The 15,838-nt window shown below is 39.2% G+C and overlaps 1 protein-coding gene and 1 non-coding gene across 24 annotated transcripts in view; one reads left to right on the forward strand and one right to left on the reverse strand.

The window, feature by feature from the left end:
- FGGY (FGGY carbohydrate kinase domain containing) overlaps nucleotides 1-15,838 on the reverse strand; it is a 309,381-nt gene that overhangs the window by 64,164 nt on the left and 229,379 nt on the right. For all 23 annotated transcript variants that reach the window (XM_071810167.1, XM_071810160.1, XM_071810159.1 and 20 more), the window contains 2 exons: nucleotides 9,054-9,182; nucleotides 3,011-3,114 (listed from right to left, as the gene is read on the reverse strand). In XM_071810167.1, the coding sequence (XP_071666268.1) occupies nucleotides 3,011-3,114; nucleotides 9,054-9,182 (233 nt within the window). The remainder of the gene's footprint in view (nucleotides 1-3,010; nucleotides 3,115-9,053; nucleotides 9,183-15,838) is intronic.
- Nucleotides 3,984-4,066, forward strand: TRNAL-CAG (transfer RNA leucine (anticodon CAG)). The gene has a single exon. It is a non-coding gene; the product is annotated as a tRNA-Leu (tRNA).

Raw genomic sequence — 15,838 nt, forward strand, 5'->3', positions numbered from 1 at the left:
TGACTTTGAACAACTACCAACTCAGACCTGGACGTGGATCAGTAACCTAATTGCAACATGCTTTTTGCTTCTTCCATGAGCTACTCAAGTACCTCAACAGAAACACAAAATGCTTTGTGTGTGTCCGATTACCCCAAACTGTCAGTGGTTAATTCCAAAAGTATATCCTCACTCAAAAATGGTAGTTCTACCACAAATTAAACTATTATAGCCATGAGTAAAATTAGGTTTTACATTTGTACTTCCTAAAATATCAAAGGCATGATTAGCAAAGTCTTTTGTTCAAGATCTCTAGAGTCCTTAAGGTAATGAAAACTGGGTCATGGAGCAGTTTCTCTTAAAGTAAATGTTGTGTTCAAGCAATACCTGCTTCTGTGACTCATGGAGTATTTGGTGTAGAGAATGGAAATACTGTACCAACACACACATGCCAATGGCAGTGCCCCTGCTCTCACCAAAAAAGGAAGAAGGGGGGGAGGGAAGGAAAGGCACAGCAGATGACTTTGAAAAGTTTCCTGTTACGATTCCTTGAACAAAATCCAGCCGTACTTTCACCCTGCTTTCTGTTTTCTGAATTTCTCCTGACAGTTGGCTCTTTCGTTTGCCAGAACCACAACAAAGGATGGCCTTGAGTTTCCACACAGGCCATTTTCTCCCTCTCCTGTCTCTGATCATCTCACAAAGGTATTATTGTTGCTGGCTCACTGGGGCTCAGTGCACCTGAGGCAGATCAAAGGCACTTTTTAATGCCCGCCTGACCACACAGGTCTCTCTCCCACTGCATTAAATTAAACTCGATGATTAATCTCTGTAGCCCTGAGGGTCCCTTGGTGCACACGGAGAGAGAAAATATATATTTCTATCAAAACACAAGTATAATATACTTTCATTTTATAGCCCTAATTAAAAAAAGGAACAGCTAATTTCAGCCAAATGCAGCTGCATATAAGTGTCATTTAAACACAAATACAACTGCTCTGTGTGCTCTACATTCACTTCATACAGTCTATGCAGGTAATAGAAAAAAGAACACCAAACCAAAGTCCTTTCACAGATTAAATCCAGAGAAGTCCAGAATTTGCTTATTGTCTGCTGGCTAGAAATTGTTATACCTCTGAGCAGATGAGTGAAGGCAGGTAGTTAGGGAAATTATTATAAAATGCTGAGTAGTTACATTTAAATAAAAATCTACTTCAATCTAGTAAAAAACTGTACAAGCATCTGTTCACCAGTTTGCATTCAAGTGATTAAAGAGCCTTAAAAGGTTCTACCTTGCCTTTGGAGTGTAGTCTGTGCATGACTTTGTTCTGTTTGGTCATTAAATCAACACCATCAACAACATCAACATGGACTTCTCCATGTCACTTTTGTCACATTAGGATATTTAAAGGAGCCACATCTCTCATGCTCATTGAGTATGCACACAAAAAGTGCTGTCAAACTGTTTATACCGATATGCCATGCTCTAGTTCGGGAAGGAAAACAAACTATAGTTGTGAACTGGGTCTACATTAGAGCTTACCAACAGAAATATATTGAAAAATTAATAAATAACCACACACGTGTGCTCCTCCAACACTAGTTATGTGAAAGGAACAAGTGAGAGCCAGCTGGCCCATTTCCAGCTGCTCATCATTGCCCTTACACCTTTTGGGGAAACTGAGAGCTTCTCAGCTTGTTTCAGTCCAGTACTTTGCCTCTATCAACCAAACATATTTTAACAATTTAAACCAACTCAGCTAAATCGAACAGGTTAGGAAGAGTTCATGCAAACAACTTCTTCTGAAACGGCAGAAACCTCCATAAAAAAAAAAAAAAAAAAAAAATTGAAATAAAAGTAGCAGCAGGCTCAAAGGGCAACTTCTTCCCCCAGAGCTGGGATTTGCAGGGTGCCCCACCTGCACATGACAGAAAAAGAGATACCAATGTAATTTTTCAGAGACAGAATAAGCTAAGAGTGGTGGAGTCTGAGGTTTGAAACTCTTGTTTAGGAAGGAATACAAACATATTTGAACTGGTCTACAGGATGTAAGCTTGTGTTAAATGCTCTGCTTCACAATACTGGGATTATTCACATCTTTAAATTCAATCATGTGTTTAAATGCTTTGCTGAACTACAATCCATGTGACGAGATCACCATTTATTCATGCTCAAGATCACCATGCATTCATGCTGTTACTACGAAGACAACAAAAGTTACTGTTAAGCCTGATGTTTTATTATCAGTTTCCTTTCTCTTTCCTTTTTCTCTACTGGAACTCTCTCCACAAGCATGTTAGTCCTCTCTAACACCTCTAGCACTTCCACTGCCATTTGCTCATTTTGAAAAAATTCAAGTTATCATCAGTCTGAACTGAAGACCGAAATGAGTTTTAAATAAAAAATGTGGCAGAAAAGGGTACTTATCTAAATGGAATGCTTTCAGACTCATACATTTTAAAAAAGTATAAATTTCAAAAGCAGACACTAAATTTTAATTGCAATCTCAGAAAAAGCTTTTGTATTAATTCACTGAGAAAAATTAGCAAAGTGAAAATTGCTTATTGGGGTTTTCCTTTCTTTCTAGTCATGATACGTATCGTAATTCTATATGTGATGGTGACTTTCAGAGGCAGAAGGATTTATATTGATTAAGTGAAGATGTGGGGGAGAAGGGCTGTGACTGGAGACATGCACTCCTCCAAAGACACTATTCTGTAACACATTAGTGACAGGCTTGCCACAGATAACTCAAGCTCGGAGTCTCTGGCTCAGATTTCAGGCTGCTCTTTAAGCCACTCTACCATCATGGTTTTTATTTTCCATGTCATTTTTCAGTATTGATTTCTACTACTATTAAAGTTCTTGCTTAGTAGCAAATGCATGGTAATATATAATTAATATCCAAAGGTAAAGATAGCGTTACCAGAAAAAAAAAAATCAAGGAAAAGGGTGAGAAGGACAAAGTCATTTTTTCCTTCAAAAAGATTAGTATATTCCATACAAATGAGGGCTACACATAGAACCTACCCCCATGTGGCATGAAGATGTTCCACAGATCACGGCAACGCGGGATGTAATTGGCTGGTTCTCACATGGCAGGTTATAGCCTTTCACATCTGCTCCAATTACTCCTGTTAAAAGAAAATGAAAATTCTATTTTAAAGAGCAAGACAACCCTCACAAAACAGAGCTTTTCCACACACAAATAATTGCCAAGTATTTCGCGGCACTGCCACAAAACAAAGAGGTCTACTTAGTTAAAAAATAAAGTTATTTTTAAATGCATTTTTATTCCAGATACATGAGGACACAAGATGATTTCTTCTATATTCATGTTTATCATAATAATTTTAAATGTTATTTTGACTATAAGCTGACCTTTATTCTCTTAGGTAGTACACTAACACGCAGAATAAAAGGCTGCCCTGCTGGGAAAGGCAGTACAGTAGACTGCAGATATGTTTATTTGTTCACTGTTTATCGTGCATATACTATATGATGTGTTTTGTCAGGGGATGAGTTGGAGAAAGGGGTTACTTGGCAGGAGACTCAAAGGCTGACGGTTTTGTTGTCTTAGCTGCTGCTGTTCTGCCCATGTCGAACCATTTAAAGGAAGCTTACTCCTTCCCTTAGAGGAACTGTGCTTGGCTCTGAGGAGCTTCTGTGTGCAGGACAGGACAGTGGACAAAGTCAGCAAGGACCCAGCCTGCAGCAGAAACTTATACCCAGGAGATGCCAGAGAGGAGCCAGAAGCTTGTTTACAGAACAGGGCAGACCTGCAGCCAAGCTTCAGCTGCAAAACGCAGCAGCCCAACAGGTAATATTCTTTTGTCTTTTTTTTTTTTCTTGAGCATTACTTTTCAACTGGCAAACTTGTCACCACACTGTGCGTCTCATCTGCATCTGCTAAAGAAAAAAAAGAAAATAAAAATTTCTCCTCACTGTAGAGGGATCATGAAAGTATTTGCTGAACATTGTAAAAAAACACCAAGTGGTGTAGGTCAGGATGGCCGAGCGGTCTAAGGTGCTGCGTTCAGGTCGCAGTCTCCCCTGGAGGCGTGGGTTCGAATCCCACTTCTGACAGTTCCCTTTTGGACTGTGAACTGGCTGAAGGGAAGAAGCCAGAGAGTCCTAGTCAACGGGGCTGAGTCTAGTTGGAGGCCTGTATCCAGTGGAGTGCCTCAAGGGTCAGTACTGGGGTAGGTATTATTCCATATATTCATCAGTGATTTGGATGAGGGAATAGAGTGTACAATCAGCAAGTTTGCTGGGAGGAGTGGCTGATATGCCAGAAGGCTGTGCCACCATCCAGCAAGACCCGGACAGGCTGGAGAGTTGGGCAGGGAAAAATTTAATGCAATATAACAAGGGCAAGTGTGGAGTATTGCCTCTGGGTAGGAACAACCCCAGCTTCCAGTATAAATTGGGGAATGACCTATTGGAGAGCAATGTAGGGGAAAGGGACCTGGGGGTCCTGGTGGACAGCAGGATGACCATGAGCCAGCACTGTGCCCTTGTGGCCAGGAAGGTCAATGGCATCCTGGGGTGTATTAGAAGGGGGTGGTTAGTAGGTCGAGAGAGGTCCTCCTTCCCCTCTACTCTGCCCTGCTGAGACCACATCTGGAATATTGTGTCCAGTTCTAGGCCCCTCAGTTCCAGAAGGACAGCGAACTGCTGGAGGGAGTCCAGCGTAGGGCACCAAAGATGATTAAGGGAGTGGAGCATCTCCCTTATGAGGAAAGGCTGAGGGAGCTGGGTCTCTTTAGCTTGGAGAAGAGGAGACAGAGGGGTGACCTTATTAACGTTTACAAATACATAAAGGGTGAGTGTCACGAGGATGGAGCCAGGCTCTTCTCGGTGACAACCAACGGTAATGGGTTCACACTGGAACACAAGAGGTTCCACTTAAATTTGAGAAGAAACTTCTTCTCAGTGAGGGTGACAGACACTGGAACAGGCTGCCCAGGGAGGCTGTGGAGTCTCCTACTCTGGAGGCATTCAAGACCTGCCTGGAAACCTTTCTGTGTAGCCTCATCTGAGTGTTCCTGCTCCGTCAGGGGGATTAGACTAGATGATCTTTTGAGGTCCCTTCCAATCCTAACATTCTGTGATTCTGTGGTTAGTAGGCTACGTTGCATTAACACCTTCTTGTTTAGCTCACCATTGCAAGATTCTGCTATCAAATTGGTCTGTTGGGGTCCGTCTTATCATGATTGCCATGGTTATCATACTATTATCATGGCTGAAGTTATCTAAATAATCAGAAAATTAGGGAAAAAATTTACATTCTGTCCGTATTTCCCTTTATCCTAGCTGGCTTGTAACTGCATAGTAGCATAGCTGTCATACACAGAGCCTATTTGTAAGGAAAAACAGAAAGCTAAAAGCGTGGCTTCTACCTCTTATGCTTTTTTTTTTTTTTCCCACTGTTAAAACATAGACATGCATGAGCTTGTATTAAGAATTCTGGATAGGGTTTTCTAAAAGGCAATTTCCTGTACTAGGTAACACTGTAACAGAATTTCTAGAAGGACTTAAAAATATTGTTCACACTTCAGAGGGAACAAATCTATTAAACTGAATTGTCAGCATATGTTGCAAATGTATTTTCATAACCAATACAAAATTGAAGAGCCTCGTGTTTAGATATTTTTAACCACTCAGAAAACATGCATCCTGCAGAATATGCATTCTTGGCCTTTTTGAAATCAGTAGGATTTTGTCAGTGGCTTTACTAGTGTTAGAGTTGCTAGAGTCGTCTTCTTTGTGATTAATGGAAGTCAGACAGCAAGTAAGTCTGAAACATTGTCATAAAAATGAAAGATTAGATATTTTATTTGCTAAAAATAATTTAATTGCTGTTACAAGTCGCTTTCACCTTTAACTTAGCTGGAATTTTTCATATTCTGAGGCAGACTCAACATCTTTCAAAGATTCTCAAGAGAGACTGAAAACAAGTAGTCTGTATATCACACAAACTGCAGGAGAGATTTTAGAAAAGCAGGCAATGCTTAGCATGCGCGCTCTTGGATCTCTTCCACAGAGACAAAGTATTTTAGATACTGTACAATAAATTATCTACTTTTGCTGAAACAATGCTGATGCCTTTTTTAAAAGGTGCAATGCAAACATTATTTTTATGATGCCAGTCCCAAAAGACTGGCCTCCCATACTCACATTTTTATCTGTAAGCTCTTTTAAACTGGTACAAAATATAAGACATAACTACTCAGCTTTCAGTTTTTACTTTTCCATAATAGGTATCAGATGGACTGACAGATGATCTCCACAGCCATAAATATTTCATAATTCTTTACCTTATTTTACTCAAAACTTTGAAGCCTTTATAAACTTCAGGAACCTATCCTGCTAAAACACACTTTATGTCCAGCCAAAAGCAGATCTGAACAGTGCGTCAAAAGTTACTAACACTGAAAACAAGACCTCCATCGGGTCATTTTGGTTTAGCCTGCAGGATACGAAAAAGCCCTCTTCATTATTCCGCTGTTCCAGACTTCTTTTTTAAAACAACCAGCCAAATGTGTACAAGAATAAAACAGGGACACCCATTGGATGGTGGTGTCCCACAAACTAATCTAATGCTTACTAATTTACAAGTCATAACCTTCAAACAAACAGTAAACCTCAACATTTCAATACAGATCACAACAGAATAAGCACTAAAATACACATCAGTACCTTTTAAAAACAAGTTTTACATAAACTGCAGATTATTTCTTTCTGATATTTTCACATTCTAATTCACTGTTTCAAATCTCTCTATTTTCTTTTCCTCTGTGTGCCTTTTATCATTATTAAAAGATTAACATGTTTTTGTGCATTGCGATACTTAATATCTGTTGACCAGAACACAGTTTCACTTCCTAGTTCTATTATCTATGTTCTACTTTCGTTTTTCTGTTTTTCCTTCAGGATTTTCACCTCTGTATTCTACACACTGTAGGTTAAACTAGACTTGAAAGAAATGAAGGTTCTTCCTCTTAACAGCTATGGATGAAGGAGAACTATTTAGTATTATTTGAGATGTAGCCACACTACTAATTCTCTTTACCTACATTTGCACTCTCCAGCGCTCCTCCTGCTCCTGCTGTCTCTTTTGCTATCCAAATGTCTTCCTTTTTACTGCCTTTTCTACTAGTTTCCCTACCTATTTATTACCCTTCCCCGATTGAAAAGGATGACTTCTATCCTAGATCTTCCTCTTTTCCCAGGCTCTGCTCCAGTACTGTGTGATTAGCATATAGGTTTTGTCATTTGCGTTATCAACACCTCCCCCCATAAGGCATCTCTCCCTCTCCAACAATAACCTATACATTCCTTCTCTCCTGGCAATGGTTTCGGTAGTCTGCTAGTGTTTGTGGTGCCATCTGGGAAAACAGATTCTGATAAATAGGACTGGCAGAAGCAGACTGTGTCTATCCACTAAAGTCTCACTCTGCTGGATGCCAGGAGCTATATATTTCTAGTGTTAGGGTTTCCTTATAGAAGACTACAGCAAATGAACAGCTCTCTGTTCTTCTTTAAATTCAATTCATTGATTCCAGCACATGAAATTTACTGGGCAAACTTTTTGTGCTCTGAATCCTGTAATCATATAATGATGCCAATTAAACAAGGACCCTCCGCTGTCATTTTCACATGTCCTGTGACAATCCAGTTTTTCAGCAGGTTCATTAGTTCAGGCCAGCTTATTATCACACCCTTTCCAAGAATACAAAACTGCTAGGGCACATAATTTCAAACACATTTTTATGCAATTATGATACTAATTGACACAAAGAGATTTTTAAGTAACTCACTACAGTAGGAACACAACTACAACTATGACACTAAAAGTCAGTCTCTATGTAATCCTTTCTGAGGGAACAAGAAAAGAAATCTACCTGATTACTTAATCTCATCAGAAACAGTTACCAGAGGCAGAGGAAATGAATTTAAACATTTAAAAAGTTACAGGCCACAACTTCTGGAAGCAGACGAGATATAAAATATCACAAAATATTTGAAACAAAACTGGTACTTTAGCATCAAATCATACTTCATTTAGCTCTAGAGAAAAATACTCCGATAAGCAACAGATTTCCATTGAACAGTACTGTTTCAATAACACTGAAACTTTCCGAGGTAAGACTTTTTTCTGAACTATCAAACTAAAAAGTCTCCATTTCCTGCTGAAAAATTACATTGAATTGCTTTTTATTGACTGTATTTAGATAATGCCAAACAGCACAGTTGAAGCAATTGAGCCTCACCAAATATATTTCAACAGAGTTGAAAACAAGCATATCAGAATATTGGGCTGGAAAAGAAAATAAAAAAAACAAGCATCAGGCCTCTCACTCCAGCTACAGAAAAAAAGTCTTACAGCAGGGAAATGCTGTGCAGAGGTCAGTTCCCCCTCTACTCCTCTTGGCTAGTTTAGATACACAGTATTTACGTATTCTAACTCCCCAGACCAAAAGCAGCAGTTTCATCCCACGTTGTACTGGCATAAGCGTATGCAAAAAAACTCTATTGTATTATTTAAACAAAGCATGAATCGCTTCTAAAACTAAGCAAGACAACAAACTATGAACAGCCTCAGACATGAAACTTCTACCTTAGAATGCTGGGGGCGGGTTGGTGGTGGTGGTGGTGGTGGTTGGATGGTTTGTGCTTTTTTGCCTTTTTTATTTGTTTGGTTTGGTTTGTTGTTTTGTTTTGTTATGTTTTGCCTGTCCCTAAAGTTTTGAGCAATAGAAGATGGGAACTCACAGCACAATGACATGCCAACACATTGGTGTTTCAGTTCACAAATTCAAAGTGGAACTAGTAGAAGTTAATAACCAATTTGCAAAGCCAGCTGAAGAGCAATAAACAGTGATAGCCCTTTTCTACAAGCAGATAAACTAGCAGTTATTGTGAGGGGTTTCTTATTTTAGTTGTGCTACTTCATAAGAACAGCATGAGAGTAAATTGCTAGATACAAAACAGGCTGTGAGAAAAACAAATTTTGAAATTAATTCAATACATTCCTGTTTCCAAAAATAGTAAATATCCAACAGAGTACCTAGTCCTCCAGCATGTGCATCAATGAGCGATGCCGCTACTGCAATCCCTTCAGGGAGACCGAGATCTTTTGCAGCTTCTGGCGTTAGACCTTTTCCAACAGGCTCTCCAGGAGACAAGATGTGGTTTCCTGGGCAGACACAAGAAAAACCAAACACCTGTCAATTTACTAAACAGAAAAACAAATGTGTATGTTATTACAAGAATTCCTTTCCTCGCCTTCAAGTTAGTGTGGTGTATTTAAAACAAAAAGTGCATCAAAGAACTCTATCTGATTAAGAAGTCTGCCTGTATATTAAATACAACCACACTAGATCAGGCTGTCCCATAGCAATTTTAAAGTTCAAAAGTATTCAATGTCTTACCTCGCCACAGCGAAAGATTTCACCACAAGCAATTAAATTCCGCTTGGCATCTTTCCAAGAGATATGAAATACTTATGCAGAAATCCCAAATTCTTGCGGCAGTGGCTGCCTGGGCTGCCTGTGGCCATTCTCTGCATGTGAAGAAGTCAGCTCAGGCCACGCTCACAACTGCAAACTGCACCTGTTGCACAAGGCAGGCGCCAATTTTTATTCCCACTTCCACCCTTTCCAGCAGCTTCTACTAGGAATAAGGTGGCCATAGTAACAGAAATTCAGAAAGAGAAAGTGGCTTAAGCAGCAAATTCATCCTGTTGCAGCTGTATTTCCTCGGAGGCTTAAACAATCTGTTTTTCAGCCTTCACTGGCTTTATGAAGTATGAAGAACATTACGGTCACCCCAAACACAAGCACTGCCACCCTTCCCTCACAGTCCTGTCCCCAGGGAGCCTGGTGGCAGCTCCTGTCTGCTCTGGTCTCTGCTACCATAATGCATGTTGAATTTTGTCTAGCAAAAAGAGGTTGTTTCAATAATTATATTACAGTGCTCAAGATTGCTCAGAGCTCAGAAAAACAAATCTAGATTCATTAAACTTTCAGAATTTAAGGACAGTGCCCAACAGCCTCATCTCTGGCTGCTGAGTATAACCACAGAGCCTGACAGCTCTGGGAACCACACAAATTTTCCTATTTATCTAAAGATTCACCGGGTGAGAGGCAGTAAAAGGCACAGCGGGAGCTCCCTGTCAATACCATGGCTTTAAGTCCAAGACTTTGTGCTCACTTAATAGTACCTATCTGTAGCATTTACTCAGTTCAACAAATCTTCTGGGCAGAGTTGACAAATTTCCTTTTTAAAATAATACAAAACTTTTTTCACAGGCAAGTCAATTGAGAATGTTATACCTAAAGCACATTCTGCTGTGTAAAAAGGAAGTAAAACATCCTCCACAATAGAGATTAAGAGGAATAGAGTATCACATCAGGAACACACTAATTAACACTCGAGCATAATCTTCTAAGAATACAGTTGTACTGTCTTAGTGTTAGATGAAAAGAAGGTTATTATATTAAATTCATGGGCGGAAAACAGGTCTTCAGTTTGACATATCACTTAGATCGTTGGCTTTGGTGTAAATCATGTTGGTTCTTCACTTAAGGAAGGTGTCCACTCGCTGCAGGACACAGTGCACAGAGCACCCTGTGATCAGATGGCACACACAGCTTCTCCAGATTCGTTTTTCCAAGAGTTTCTATTCTACTGACAGCCACACCGCTGCCTCTGAAATGCTAGGCTGAATCTCAGACTGGAAATTTAAGTATGTATAGCCAAAACTTTTTCACTTGACTGGGCTTAGTTTGGGGCAGTAATCAAAACTCATCATTTCCATCACTCCAGTAGCTTATACAGAGGAAGTAATGATATTAGACTAACTCGTCACAGGAAAAGATCTATATTTTATTAATTCTTAGTGTAAAGTCAAAACACTGTGCTAGCTTTATCAAGAGATGTATCTCTTGCATCTTTTCCCCAACAAGTTTATCTTTAAGACAACGTCTGTATTACCTTTCTGGTTTTTTAAGACATCAGAGAATAATACTGTTGAAACAAAATTGTCTGCTTCTCCTGACATTCAAAGACCCTGCAGGTGGAAGGAAGTTCAAAAGAGTTCAGGCAGCTAAAACCGCAGCTTTTTCTTCAGAATCAGCCACCTGACCTGAAAGCATACAAATACCTTGTATGTACAGAATGACATTAAATTAATCTGAAATAAAATCTCTTCCCAGGCACTCAGTTCCATGGTTGGCTTGCTTATATCAGTCATACTGGTCAAACATTCTAGTGTGTAATTATTATGTGGTTAAACTCCATTTAGGATCAGGGCTACTATTAGAAAGAATGTTTTCCTATTAGCTTCTCAGTTACTGTATTTTTAGCTAATGAGCACTAAGGGAGCAATTTCAGAGATAAAGATAATCCTTTCTTCTATGGCAGCAGTAGAAAATGACCCTATATATTCCTTTGGTACTAGTTAAATATCAGAACGATGAGCAGCATTGTATCCTCCATGGGCATAAAGCGTGTGAGAACATGCAGGGATGGGTTTCTTGTGATTTGAAGATGAAGCATAAAAACCTCATATTAAAAAAAAAAAAAAAAAAGAAATTAACTAACAGTAGAGTATGCTCCATCTGTTTTAGGAGTCAAGTTAAACAGTTGCTCCTTGACTGGAACTATTTCCCAGCCATCTAGCAAATGACAGCAGCCAGAAGTCACCTGTGACAGGGGGTCTCCCGGGTCACTCAACAGCCAGGGACTGTAGAAGAGAGGTGCCACCAGGGGACTAAAGTAAGGAGAAAATACCAACTCTGTCCCTTGACTTCATCCTCCCAGCTTTAGAAATCAGTGAAACCTCTGCTACAGCCACTCGGTATGTTCACAAGGAGCTTTGTAAAAGGGAAGATGAAAGCTCTGCATGGGCACTCTTTCTGTCATCATGGAAACTGCCTCCCAGCCCATGCAAGTGTAAGGAGGAGTGGAACAGGCAGAGCCATGACTGAAGGGTAGAGACCTGGAAGGGGAATTGTAGTTCTCATGCTTTACTCTTCACTGAAAGACTAGAAAACTCAGCTAAGCAAGAATATGCTTAGAATGTGTAAGTATAAAGCTATTAAATGATAAAATTAAAAGCACAAAACGCAACCAAAGAGGAGCCACAATTGAAGAGTAGAGAATGTGAAACATTATACTCCAGTACTAGACTGGAAGAGAGTGAACAGATTCTTGAGCAAAACACAGCAGCTTTAGAAGTCAAGGGACAGCTACTATTAAAATAAAGGTATTCTACAACTATAGAGCAGCATTTCATCAGCAGGTATTGCCCCCCTGAAATCCTACTTGTCAGGGGAAAGAGGCTGTCAGGGAGAGAGGGAAGCGGGAGCCGCCTGTGCAGCAAGGCGGGTGCTGAGTCGTAGAGGGGCTGCAGAAAAGCGGCACTGAAAGGACTGAGTCTTCTCAAGGCTCCTGCCAAAGTAAATGTATCCAGTCTTTTGTTTACAGTAGTCTCCTGTGCAAGTCATTTACCTTTGCCATAATGACTTCCAAAATTAGACTTAACCAAACAAACCCATAATGGCTGAAGCTGGAGAACTTTCTGTTTCACATTCATCCAGCTGGTTCACTAATGCAATGCCTTAATCCACAACCTTTTCATTTTGTACGAGACAGGCTATTTCTAGCTATTTTTTCCCCTATAAAGTAGTGAGTTTACAAAAGGAAAAAGCTGTCTGAATCTCTTCCTCCTCTTTTATCCTTCTTCGAAGACTAATGTTAGAATTTGCTATGATCAAGTCTTGTTTAAAGAATTTATGTGGTACCAATGACCCTCTACCTTTTTAGACGGTTACCACAGAAACCAGTTATTTACCAGATGCAATACACAAGGCAGACAATACATCTTCAGTCAACTCTAGTAATCAAAATTCACTGTACTGTCTTACTAATATTTAACAGAACTAGGTACATTAGGACACAGACCTTTTTAAAAGCAACAAAAGCGGAGCGCAGCAGGAGGCCCAGCTGACTCAGCTCTGACATACTCACTGAGAACAGCTTTTCATCCATCGTGCAGAACCTGGCTGCACTTCACATGGGCTTGTATCTGGTTGTGTAAGTGCATAAAACTACATGGGTAGCAAATCAAAAGGAGATGTCCCTTTTCTTCACTAACTTGACACAAGCAAACTTGAACTTGGGTTTATCAATCCATTCTTGAAATCCCAGCAGTCTCTGAAAGAAACCCAACCAAACGGTCCATCCTGTCTTCATTTTACAGCCTCCCCCAAACTGAGCAATCTAAATGCTTTTTAATTTTAAAAACAATACACACAAAAAATATCCTGTTTAATAAGTAATACATAACATGCATTGAAGACAAAATGATGATAAATAAGCATCAAAGGAAACAAGACCTTAGTCAAAAGAAGCACTCTCAGTCCAAATGGATGTTGTAATAAACAATGTAAGGGATTTTCCCCCTCGATGCTTTGTTCATTACAAAGCTTCTAGACAATCTCCAGTTTTTGTGTCTTCTAATAATCCCCACAATGCCAAGCATCTGAGATATGCAAGGAATCTGAATAAATAATATTATAACTCTTCTGACACATTGTGTCAACCCTATCTCACCCACAATACATCACCAAATACCTCTTTCAATTACACACAACACATTTAACTGAGATACGTATCGGTGATTGTTCTACAATTTTTAACCCAGCTGACTAGCAAAAGTAGCACTGAGAAGGAAGCAGGATAATGATGTGGACTATAAAATTATAATATTAATTTTTTCTTAGGACTGAATGCATAGTGGTTAAAGGGTGTTAAACAGTCAGATTCAGGGCTTTTTTTAACCGGGAAATCACCTCCATAAAGTTTCCTGCTTGGCAGTTAAAAACTTCAACATTTTCATTCAGGAAAACCAAAACAAATTGTGATATTATAGGCCAGCTTACTTAAAAGTGAGAAAAACAGTTGGTTAAACAAAATCACTTCGGCTTTCTTCAGTTCAAAATTCATCTCTGTCTCTCCGAGCTGCCACAGTAGCTTGAGGCGAATCTAAATTGGGTCCTTTCCATCCCACTCTCCCATACAGTTCCTGCTTTTGGCTGAACTACATCTCAACTACCTAGCATGTAATTACTTAAGGCAGACATATTAGGTTGCTAAATACTGGCAAAAGCAAGTAACCTGTGTGCAGGCAGATCCTGATTCATTAAGCTGAAAAGTAAATTGGTCTGCAGACCATAGGTACCTACTTCAACAAAGACTACTGCTTCCTTGTCTAAATGAAAGAGAGCTACTTCATGTATAAATAATAAGCTTTCCTGGTTAAAGGTCAAAAGAAAAAGAAAAAAGCATTCAGCATCATTGGATCATTAGGCATGTACATTGATGGACGTGACTGAGTTTTCATTACTAGATTTTCAGTAAACTAGTGCAGAATGAAGCCCTCTTGTAATGCCTGGTTCACTACTGACTGCGCTTATGTACACATGTATTTGGATGTCTTTGTAAGTAACTAGATGCAATGTATTTGCGTCCATACTCAGTTACCTGATCTCAGATTTTTGCTTGCAACCAGTAATTTCAATAGGCTGATAATTCACATTTCTGGAACTTTACCATATTCCCAATAGCGTCTCTAAATAAAAGATCATCCACGTAGATGACGTGACTATTGCTGTACTTTCAGAGCTGGGAGCAATCAGACTTCGGTTTGGTACAGTACATCACTAAGACTGTACAGGCAATCTAGTCTGTATTAATTACGGATTACTACTTAACAGAATGTTCCTTATTACTGGATGTTTTTTCATAATTCATATGATAGCAACGCCTCTTTGAAGAAACAAATCATGCTTTTTCAAAACCGAAAGAAATGACAGACCAAAAACAACCTGATCAGCTGCTGAAAGGATGCTTTTGAATCTTTCAGCTGAGCTTCAGATACCTGCACAATCTTATTCCCACCAAGTTTAGACAGTATTCTGTTCTAATATTGTGACTGGGAAGATACTGATGCATTATAAAGGCTTCAGAAATGAGTCAGCAAAGCAATTACAAGGATTGAGAAAGATGACAATTCACATAAGGGTTTTGGTGAAAAACCTCAAGCAGTTCAGTGTTTTCCTTTAATGTAGAAAATAATTCCAGTGTGTACAGGTCAAGCATGTCACTGCAGTCTGCCAGACAGGAGTAGGAAGTTAAAGTTCAGATGAAAAATAAAGTGTATTTTTAATTACTTCATTAATTTTGAGAAATGACAGGAACTAACAATCAACAACCTTTAAGTCTGAAGTGGGCTCTCCATCACAGGAAATTATAAAATCAAGATTGGTTCTAAGATACACTTCAAAGTATTTAAACACTAATTTTAGGGAGTCCAATGGCCTCTGACTTGGAGGAAGTTGGCAAATAATTTGAAATAGCCGTTCTGGTTTTGAGAATTGTGATTCATAAAGTAGTCATCTCTATTTTAAAAGTGATCCCAGCAAAGGAAATAGCAAAGTCGATAAACAAATCACTACCAGGGAGAGGAACAGTCAGGTAAAAAGAAGAAATGACCCAGAACTATTCTGAGAAATGCTTTATTTATTTTCTAAGAACTGTATACGGAAAAAATAAGAAGGGATAATATTTGAGAAGTTTAAATACTAAACAACCACAACAGGCTCAAAGTCTGCTCAAAGCTTCTCCTATGACTATTAAAAACAGAAATTCAAAGAAAAAGCTCCTCATTTTCATTCTAGAGAGAAAGTTCACAAGTCCACAATATTGCTAGAGTAGAAGAAAATGCGATTCCCCAGACAGAGCGTGAGATCAGAACTCTAGAAGCGGACAGTGGGAATTTTATAACTC

Source organism: Patagioenas fasciata, chromosome 6 (genome assembly GCF_037038585.1).
Source record: "Patagioenas fasciata isolate bPatFas1 chromosome 6, bPatFas1.hap1, whole genome shotgun sequence".
NCBI lineage: Eukaryota > Metazoa > Chordata > Aves > Columbiformes > Columbidae > Patagioenas > Patagioenas fasciata.